The 10,997-nt window shown below is 42.7% G+C and overlaps 1 protein-coding gene across 1 annotated transcript in view; it reads left to right on the top strand.

The window, feature by feature from the left end:
• UBE2N (ubiquitin conjugating enzyme E2 N) overlaps positions 1 to 10,997 on the top strand; it is a 37,000-nt gene continuing 26,003 nt past the window's right edge. The window contains exon 1 of the mRNA XM_059081247.2: positions 1 to 244. Within this exon, the coding sequence (XP_058937230.1) occupies positions 215 to 244 (30 nt within the window). The 5' untranslated portion in view covers positions 1 to 214. The remainder of the gene's footprint in view (positions 245 to 10,997) is intronic.

Here is a 10,997-nt window from a genome sequence, read left to right as displayed (position 1 = left end):
GAGGCCGCGGCTGGGGCGGGGAGCGCGGGGGAGGGGGCCAGGTCCGAGGGAAGCCCGCCCGCGCCCGAGCAGGGACTACATTTCCCGGGGGGCCTCGGCGCGGCGGCGGCGGGCGCGGCAACGTCCCCCGGAAGTGGAGCCCGGGACTTCCACTCGTGCGTGAGGCGAGCGGAGCCGGAGACGAGACCAGAGGCCGAACTCGGGATCTGACAAGATGGCCGGGCTGCCCCGCAGGATTATCAAGGTAACCGCCCGGGCCCGCTTCTGGCTACTCGCTCTGCTCTTGCCCTCTCAGCGGACCGGGCGGAGCGGCCCCTCGCTTCCTCCAGCCCGCGGCCCGCGCTGGGAGGCCCGAGGCAGCGCGGAGAGGGTCTGGTCGCGGCGGCGAGGGAAGTCGGGCGCTGGGGAGGGGGCGCCGGGGAGACTTCCGGCCGCAGTGGGGCAGCCCGGTAGCGGGGATCGGGGGCTTCCAGGCGGTCGGCCCGCGAGCGGGGAAGGCCTGGCCCGCGCCCTGGCGGAGGGTGGGGCCCCGGGCTTGCGGGACTCTGGTTTGGGGAGCGGGCCTCCGCGGCCTCTCAGACCACCCTCGAGCGGAGGCCGCGGGCGCGCGGGAATCGCGGCAGGGCCCGGACTGTAGGCGGGGGTTGTGGCCCGACCCGGTTCCTCGGCCTCGGATCCGTGTCTCGGCCCGGGCGGGAGCGCAGGGGTGCGGCAGCCGCAGGTTCAGAATGAATGAACCGGGAGGGTGAGGCCGGGCGGGGCCCTGTGCCACGGGAGGCGGCTCCGGGAGGGCCGCGCGTCCTGCAGCCGCCGGCACATGCTCGCCCCTGGCTGCTTGGGTTCGGGGAACGTGGGGGCTCCGCGCCCCACCGCCCTCGCTTCCGCGATCTCCTCTTCTTTAAATGCGTTTCCGCTCGTTGTCTCCGCGAAGTGAGTTTACTCTAGTTGGTAAACTCTTTTAGGACTGTTTCTGTTTAGAGGAAATAGTTCAAACACGAGACCGAGCCGGGGATTGGGGGAGGAGGTGAAGTACAGGTACGGGGGACCTTGTGAAACCTTTTGCCTCTCGATTTTGTGCGCTTTAAATTATAAATACCGTTTTTCAGCTCTTCATGAATATGTACTTTGACAAGTACCAATGGAACCATGAAAAATTCATCTTGATTTTGTTAACTCTTTACATAAATATCAAGTCCTCAGACGTGAAATGTTTCTTGCAGTCCACGAAGACAAAACCTTTAGGTTTTTTTGTCAATTTTAGTGAAGGAAATTAGTTGAACCTCTGTGTTGCTCAATATACGAGTTAAAGTATCTAAATTGCAGCATCATTTTGTTTGCTGTAACTCTGAACGTGTATTTAATCTAGTTTGTCCTTAAAGTTTGGGGGGAGATGCATGCTAAGTGATTGAAGGATGGTGTATTGTGTAGTGCGATTTCAATGAAATATATCTGAGATGGGGGTGTGTCTGACCTAAAGGTGCTTAATTTAGAGAAATAAGACGTGTTTTGTAAAGTAGCAAGTTTTAGCAAGTAGAACAGATTGTCATTGTGCGCTGGAGTCTAATGATGTGAACCTTCATAGTGTTGTGTAAAACCTTCATTTGTTGCGTTAAAGATTTGTCTTCGACTCCGTCCAAGGCAGTTTAATGGCTGTTTGTTGGAGGGTGCTTAACAATGTGGTTGTAATACAATCACATGGCTCCAGTGGTCATGTTTATTGAGGCCCCACTTGAAAATGAGGGGTGGAAGATAGAGCTATACATCAGATATCCTTGGATTTTTATTTACTGTTATTCAGGTTATCGACTAAGTACCTAGTACACATTGACATTCAAGATAATTCTCCAAAATAAATAATGAATTAAAGACTTTACATATATTTTTCCATTTTTGCTTAATGCTGGAGATATTCTGCAATAATATGAAAGTCTTAGATGGAAAAATAAATTCTGTGGGACCTTGTATATAAACTTATAGATATGACTTGAAGCAGTAAGTTGAAGTCCTCATAATTCAGTTCATTTGGCACACAATAATTAAGTTTACACCAGGTTTTTGCATTTTGCTATTTAGAACAAGACAGTGATAACTCATATATACTCTTAATTTTACAGTCTTGTTGATAACATCTCTCTAATGAAAGGTCCCTTGATTTGGGTATTATTTTGTAAGAGTTCGGTGGTTTTACCTTAATGCCATTTATAGCAAAAAGAACTGTTTTCTCCAGTCCCTAGGAAGGATTAAAAGATTATACTATTTTTTTTTTTTAGTGCCTGTGCTTATATTATGTAGGCTTTTCCATAATCTGTGAAAATGTTTATTTTTTATATCAGAATTTTTAAAAAGAGGCTTGTCTCGGGCTTCCCTGGTGGTGCAGTGGTTGAGAGTCTGCCTGCTAATGCAGGGGACACGGGTTTGAGCCCCGGTCTGGGAGGATCCCGCATGCCGCGGAGCAACTAGGCCCGTGAGCCACAACCACTGAGCCTGCGTGTCTGATGTGTGTGTGCGCAACGGGAGAGGCTGCGATAGTGAGAGGCCCCACGCACCGCGATGAAGAGTGGCCCCCGCTTGCCACAACTAGAGAAAGCCCTCGCACAGAAACGAAGACCCAACACAGAAAAAAAAAAAAAAATTTAATAAACTCCTACCCCCAACATCTTAAAAAAAAAAAAAAAAAAAGCTTGTCTCTTCTCTGTCAACTACAGTACAAGGTTCTGTGTGGAATATAATAGTGGTGGCAGTGGAATATAATGGGGTAGCACTACTGTCCTGAATGAATGATGGGAATGTACCATCTCTCATTGGACAGTGTGATGCTTTCTACCTCAAAATGGGCATTATTTACATTTGCAAAATTCTTCAACCACTTGGTACCTGCAGAAGTCTTGTGAAGTAGACGATACATTATATAGGCTAGAAACCCATTCAAAGGACTTTCCTAGGGTCTTAAAACTGGCAGGAGGCAGAACTTGGATCTTGACCCAGTGTGACCTTCCCCTGCCTCTTGTTATTATGGAATGACGTAATATATGTCAAAGTACCTTAACAACTGTAACCATACACATAAAGATGATTTTTTGAATTACTATTCACCCAGTTGCTATCCCACTCAGATTCCCATTTCTAATACAGGAGCAAATTCTGTGGGCTCTATTTTTCAAATTATATCCTGAATCAGACACATTTCCCAATCTCTCTGAAACCACTGTTCAGTTCCATTATTTGTTACCACTGTTGTGGCCTCTCCCATTAAGGAGCGCAGGCTCCGGACGCACAGGCTCAGCGGCCATGGCTCATGGGCCCAGCCGCTCCGCGGCATGTGGGATCTTCCCGGACCGGGGCACGAACCCGTGTCCCCTGCATCGGCAGGTGGATTCTCAACCACTGCGCCACCAGGGAAGCCCAAGTGTTACTTTTAAAAACATAGATCTTGTTACGCTCAGAACTCCACAGAGGTTCTGCAGCACACTTAAAATCTTGATTTTTTTCCCTCCTAGCTACAAGGCCTTCCATCCATCTGGGATCTGCCTACCTCTGAGATCATCTCCCACACTTCTCCCCTTGGGTCACTCCATTGCAGCCACACTGTTGCTCTGCTGTACCCTGACCTATAAGAGGCTACGCATGTTCCAGTCACAGGGCTTTCCTTCTGTTTATTGCGTTGCTTGCTTTGTCATAATGTTCAGTTCTTGGCTCACATGTCATGTTCTCAGAGAGGTTTACCTTAACTGTCCTAAAACACAGTCCTCCCTCCTCCCCCATTGTTGCTCTTTAGCCCCTATTTTGTCTCTTCTTTATAGCACATATCATTACTCAAAGTTATATTATTTACTGTTTATCTCTACTCCCACTAAAGCTCCATGAAAGCAGGAATTCTTGGATGACTTGGGCATTGCTCAAATGCCTAGAACACATAATCCACAAATCTAATGTCTCAGCCCTGAAATACTGATTGAATGAATGAATGAGCTTCAGTCTCTTTGAAAGAAGGTTTCAGGAGTGTTATTCTGTATAATTTGACATTGTTACTGCTCAGTAGATTCTATCTGAATCTGTGCCTGAGCTAAATGTTTCTAATTCTACCCATAAATTAGTTAAAAACAAAACAAATCAATCTTTTATTTTGTTGACTAGGAAATACATAGAGCACCTTTGAAAGGTTCTAAAGGGTACATAGAGGAAAATTAAGACTCATCTGTCCTTCAGCATTCCAGTTTCCCTCCCCAGACAGCCACAACTTTTATTGTATTTTCTTTCCAAAAGACCAGGGAGACTTAGTGCATATATGTTAGGCCTATTCCCCTCCTCCCCAAGTAAATGCTGTACCTGATTCCTCCCCTTGCCCCCACCTATGTCTTTGAGGTGACTAATTTTCTAAAGAGCTGTTTTGTGGAACCTTGTGGTTAGGCCTTAATTTAACTAATTGCATATTGATAACTATTAGATTGTTCCCCTTATTTTGCTATACAAACAGTGCTGCAATGAATGGTCTTATACATAGTGATATTTTGCACGTGTATGAGTTACACTGAATCTTGTCAGTTAGTGTTTAGCTAGAATTATAGGATTTTTTTTTCTCTCTTTTTTCCTGGGCAAAACCTCTTTTAGTCTCTAAAAGTGACAGAGCAATTAAAGCTTGAAGTCACATAAGTTGAAAGCCACCTAAAATAAGAGATCCTCCTTAATCTATCTGTCATAAAGAACCGGAGTATTTTGCGAACAAATAAATGAAATCTGTAGTGTGGCTTGGTCAAAAACAAATTTATTTCAGCTTTACATGTTACACTGACAGAATGACATTCCTTTAATTTTCTTCTCAAAATTAATCATGAAGTCAATAAAATATAGGCTTAGGAAACAGTTAACTTACTCAAGCAGTTGACTTATTTGATTAAAACCTAGCAAACCAACCTTCTGAAATTAGAATTTCACCAGTCTTCCCTACAATTTATTTTCTGTTTGGTGAGGTTTAGTTTCAAACTCTTAAAAACCTGTTATGAGCAGACTGAGTCTTGAGTTGTTTTTTACTTTAATAATTTTTATTTTAAAATATACAGATTTTTAAAATTATAGTTTATTTATAATAAATTTATTTTATTTATTTATCTTTGGCTGCGTTGGGTCTTTGTTGCTGCACGCAGGCTCTCTCTAGTTGTGGCGAGTGGGAGCTACTCTTTGTTGCGGTGCGTGGGCCTCTCACTGTTGTGGCCTCTCCCGTTGCGGAGCACAGGCTCCGGACGCGCAGGCTCAGCGGCCATAATTCACGGGCCTAGCCTCTCCGAGGCATGTGGGATCTGCCCGGACCAGGGCATGAACCTGTGTCCCCTGCATCGGCAGGCGGACTCTCAACCACTGTGCCACCAGGGAAGCCTGGCAGGAGGATTCTTAACCACTGCACCACCAGGGAAGTCCCTCTTATCACCATATAAAAGCCACTCATTTGATACGTATTTGGTACATAAAGTAGTTTTTAGTAAGAAAAGCGATTCAGAAAACTGACCCTTTTTTTAAGCCCTGAGAATCTTTGGCTCATAATGGTTTTTTTTCCATTTTAAAAAAAATGGCATGAAAACTTACTATGATGAAGATGGACTTGTTATAAATCGTAATTAAAACATTCTTAGGAAGCAGATAAACTCATATAGTAAAAACTTGAGTAGAAACAGTGTAGTTTTTAGCTCTTTTGGTTGTTGTTCCAATTTAAGAATTTTCTGACCTTCTTCCTAGTACAATAAACCATACTTTTTGCATATGACTTCTGGGGATTCAGATTCTTGACAAGCTTATTTGTGAATCCCCTTGGTCTCCACGGATTCCAGGTTAAGAATCCCTGAACTACTTTTGGTAGTGATTAAACTTTCAGGCTATATGGATATTGTTTAATATACTACCTAATGTTTTGATTATGGAATTAGGCATAACTGAAAGTAGGTTAAAAATTGAGTCGAGTGCTGTTTTTTAAGCTCTTCTTTGTCAAGCACTTTCTTCAGTCCAGATTAATCAGCTCTCACACAATAGAAGTTGAGATTTGTCAAATTATTAAGTACTTCTGAGTATCCAGCATACTAATGATTCAGAAATATTATGCATTTGCTTTGTAGAAATTGAGTTTTTTCCCACACTTGTGATGACTTACAGCCATATACAGTAGAGAACACTATCCTTTTCCTTCTCTGATTAGGAGACTGTAGGCCAAAGAAATTGGATGACAAAGATTCCTCGCCTGCAAGTCAGTATCTTTGCTTTTTTCCCTATGCTGTACCTAGTGTTTTGGTTTACCTGTGTGTAAATGGATTTAAGAAGAAAATAACTTACACACTTCAGATTCAAGTAGTATGGATTCTGAACATACATTTGAATGTGCTATCATGAACATTGATGCATAAGCACTGTAGAAATAAATAGCAGAACCAAGGAAATGAGGATGGCATTAAGCAGGAGCTTTGGACATTATGGTTGTAGTCATCAAAGTTCTGATGTGGGTGCCTAATTACTATATTATATAATTTTACTTTCTAAAAATGAAATAGATCTGAAAGGCATAATATATGTAGCAATGTTACATCAAGAAATAAGAATTCTTTTTTTTCCTATATGAAAGAAGTGTAATGTATGAAGGACATCAACATGGATATATACAAATTAGGAGATGAATAATAGGGAATCAGTTAACTTAAGCTAAAATCTTAGCAACTTTTTTTCCCCTTCGGTATGTGGGCCTCTCACTGCTTTGGTCTCTCCCGTTGTGGGGCACAGGCTCCGGATGCGCAGGCTCAGCGGCCATGGCTCATGGGCCCAGCCGCTCTGCAGCATGTGGGATCCTCCCAGACCAGGGCACGAACCCGTGTCCCCTGCATCGGCAGGCGGACTCCCAACCACTGCGCCACCAGGGAAGCCCAGAAAGCATTCTTTATTATCCATTTTTCCAAGAGCTACACCGCACTATTCAGGGCATTGTATGTTTGTTAAAATCCTGGATGTAGCTATTCTAAAATCCCCTAGGGATACTTAGGCATAGAAATTTTTATAGTTCTGAGTTGGCCTGTAACTCAGCTGTTTCTGAATAATTAGGATTAGGCTATAATTTGAAGTACTTTTAGGCATTGGTTTCAGAATCTAATGTTGACATATTTTGCTTTTTTTTTTTAATTGGCTTTTTCCTCTTCATATTTTCATACTCCTTTAGTTTTCAATACCATCACAATATGTCACTGTCAGAGGTTTGGTCTGTTTTGGGCAAATCAGTTTTTATTTTTAAAGTCTTTACAATCCAGTGACTGAAGGCACTGTAGTGGAGAAGATACTAGAAAGAAATCTAACAAATGTTATCTTTGTCTTGAGACTATGGGTGCTTTTTATTTCTTTAGAGCTTTCTAAGATTTCTTTATAGTTTATACTAAGGAAAATGTTATTGCTGTAAAGTCACTGTGTTTTTAGTGACCTTTAAGGACCATTGGGATTACCATCCCCTTTACCCCCTTACTGTGGAGCAGGGGCAAAAGTGGCTTTAGTAAACTAGTAAGAGCCCAAGGCCAAATTTCAATCTTCCATAACATTGTGATTTGTCTGCCTTTTTATTATCCATTCATAAAACATGTTTCAGTTCAATTAAATGGACATTTATTGAATGCATAGTATGTATTCACTAAGCCAGTAAAAAAGATAGGCATCCCTGTCTGGTGAAAAATAGAGTTGTGAAACAAGAAATTACAGTGAGGTGTGTTATAAAAGAAGGAATATCTGGGGTTTACCATAGTCTGAGGAAAGGTATCAATATCTATTGAGGAGTGTTTTTAAATTTGAAGAGCAAGGGGGAGAGTGGACACAGGGAATAGTAGATATGAAAGCTGGGAGGAGAGGGAGAGAGAGAGAGGGAGAGAGCATGAATGCATAATATATTCCAGAGATCCATTATGTGTGGTGGATAGTGTCTTATTGTAGTTTAATTACAGGCTTTTGTGTGAGTCATGTTTAGTAATGTAGTTTACCTTAAGATGGACTGCCTCTCTGAGGTGGCATATTCCTCTCCTGCTCTCCTGGGTCCCTGGAATTGGGGAAGTTCGGGGTTCCAGTGAGAAGGAACTAAAGAGCAGGTGGAAAATACATTTGAGGTATCACTGCATCAGACCATAACGACTCTAATGTGAGTTTTAAACAAGATGTTTTTCAGTCAGTAAGCCTAAAGATAGAATTATCTTACACTTGTTTATATATTAATTTGAATTTTGTGTTTTCCACTAAGCAGAGGGTATTTGTACCTACTTAATTTCCTCACTTGTATTTAGAGAGAATAAGGAAAAGTGCTTTCCAGTAAAATTCCCCCTACATTTGCACTGCAGTTCTTGCTTTGGCTTTTTTTAAAAAGTCATTTCTTTTCACAGTTGGAGTTGGAGGCACAGTGATTTACAGCTATAAAGCTTGAAGTTTCTTACCTTTAGCTGTAAAAGAGCTATTCCCATTAAGTAAATTTTTTTTCCCCCTGAATGAAGTACTCTGTCTACCCTGTCTTTATTGTTGTGGTTCAGATAAGGGTTAAACTAAAAGTGCTGCAATCTCCGTTCAGGTTCCTGCTGCTGAGCTGACCGTGATTAGAGGTCAGTGAACACTTGGCCAAACCTTGCCTATTTCTTATCAGAATCTTCCCTTAGTTTAACTGGGCAGGCTGCTGATGTCTTGAGTGGTAGGAAGTAGAAGATATTTTCTGTGAATACTGGTCTATAATCTGAGCAGTTAGTTTTGATAGTGCATCAGAATTATCTGGGTGTTTATAAATTTGATAGTTGCCAGCCCCAGAATTTTTTTTGTTATTTGTTATTTTTTATTTTTTCGGTACGCAGGCCTCTCACTGTTGTGGCCTCTCCTGTTGCAGAGCACAGGCTCCGGACGCGCAGGCTCAGCGGCCATGGCTCATGGGCCCAGCTGCTCCGCGGCATGTGGGATCTTCCTGGACCGGGGCACGAACCCGTGTCCCCTGCATTGGCAGGCGGACTCTCAACCACTGCACCACCAGGGAAGCCCCTTTTGTTATGTTTTGTCTTAAGATCGCCAGATGATTTTAGTGTGCACCTTGCAGAAACAATGGCCTAATATATGCTTGGCTTCAGTGCAAAGTTGGGTAGAATGTGGTAGAACTAATATCATACATAAAGCCAGTAGTTTCTCATATATAGAAAACAAAAGCATCAGTGGGAACACCGAAGATGTGACATTCTGGATAGGGAAACCCTCCAAGTTTGGTTTAGGGAAAGAGGTTTTTAGGGGGATGACATTTGAGCTGAATTTTGAAAGATAAGTAGAAACGCAGGGTGGGGGGAGAAGAATGTTATTCCAGGTTAGACATATCAAACTCTAGGAAGATATTTGAGCAGTGCTAAAACTGTAACATGAGTCAGCACTTCTTCGCTTGGACCACAGACACTTCAAATGCAGTCTTTTAATTTGAAAGAGTTTTTTTTCCTTTAGAAGTGTAATTCATGGATATATAGTCATTACTAAAAAGTCAATATACAAACTGTTACAAACTAAAAATAATCAAGTAATACAGATGATTTCACTTTCTTTTGCTATTCCAGTCTCCACTTCATAGAAAAAATGCTAAAATCTTACTGAATATGAAAGGAAAATCAAAATGCTTCTTTTTTTTTTTTTTTTTTCTTCTGTACGCGGGCTTCTCGCTGCCATGGCCTCTCCCGCTGCAGAGCACAGGCTACAGATGTGCAGGCTCAGCGGCCATGGCTCATGGGCCCAGCAGTTCCACGGCATGTGGGATCCTCCTGGACTGGGGCACGAACCCATGTCCCCTGCATCGGCAGGTGGACTCTCAACCACTGCACCACCAGGGAAGCCCAAAATGCTTCATTTTTTTGAGGTACAAATCACATATAAAATTCACCTTTTCAAATGTACAATTCAGTGGTTTTAACATTCACAAAGTTGTGCAACTATCACCACTTTCTAACTCCAGAACTTTTTCATCATCCGAAGAAGAAACCCTCTACCCTTTAGCAGTCCCTCTCTGTCCCTACTCCCTCAGCCCCGGGCACCTGTGTAGCTACTTTCTCTATGGATTCACCTATTCTGGACATTTCATATAAATGGAATCATACAATACAGCTTTTGGTGCCTGACTTCTTTCACTTAGCATGTTTTCAAGGTTCATCCATGTTGTAGTATGTATCAGTATTTCATTCCTTTTTAAATTTTTTTAGCTGAAATTTTTCTAAGTAAACACATTTAAGAAATTACAATGCTGGGGCGTCCCTGGTGGCGCAGTGGTTGAGGGTCTGCCTGCTGATGCAGGGGACACGGGTTTGTGCCCCAGTCTGGGAAGATCCCACATGTTGCGGAGTGGCTGGGCCCGTGAGCCATGGCCGCTGAGCCTGCGCGTCCGGAGCCTGTGCTCTGCAACGGGAGAGGCCACAACAGTGAGAGGCCTGCGTACTGCCAAAAAAAAGAAAAAAGAAAAAGAAATTACAATGCTGAATGAAGCAAAGCAGAAGTTGTAGCAGGTAAATCTGTATTGGTTTCCATAAAACTAATCACATTTGCAACCTGCATTGCTTTCTAACGTTTAAGAAGTATCCTTTAGCCTTGTGAGCCATTATTATTATTTTTTAAATTGTCAACAGCCAGTAAATTTTTATCGTTAAAGATTGGATTTTGGGAATTCTTTGGCAGTCCAGTGGGCACTTTCACCACCGGGCCTGGGTTCAATCATTGGTCAGGGAATTAAGATCTTGCAAGCTGCACGGCACGGCCAAAAAAAAAAAAAATCGATTGGTTTTGATTGCTGGAGAATGAAAAACTTGAGCCAATTCTGGTGAATAGTGGGTAGGAACAGCATTGACTTTTATTTTTGTCTTAAGTATTAAGAAACTTTGTGACCTTGGCCAACTCACTTTTTCTGGGCTTCCATTATTTCTAGTTCCTTTTTAACAACTTCTCGTTGATACAAAGCCATGATCATTTAATCCTGGAACTGACTTAACTTTTTGGCT

The sequence above is a fragment of the Kogia breviceps genome, chromosome 12, assembly GCF_026419965.1.
Source record: "Kogia breviceps isolate mKogBre1 chromosome 12, mKogBre1 haplotype 1, whole genome shotgun sequence".
Lineage (NCBI taxonomy): Eukaryota > Metazoa > Chordata > Mammalia > Artiodactyla > Physeteridae > Kogia > Kogia breviceps.
Note: the sequence above shows the minus strand (reverse complement) of the source record. Positions and strands in the feature narration are given on the sequence as shown.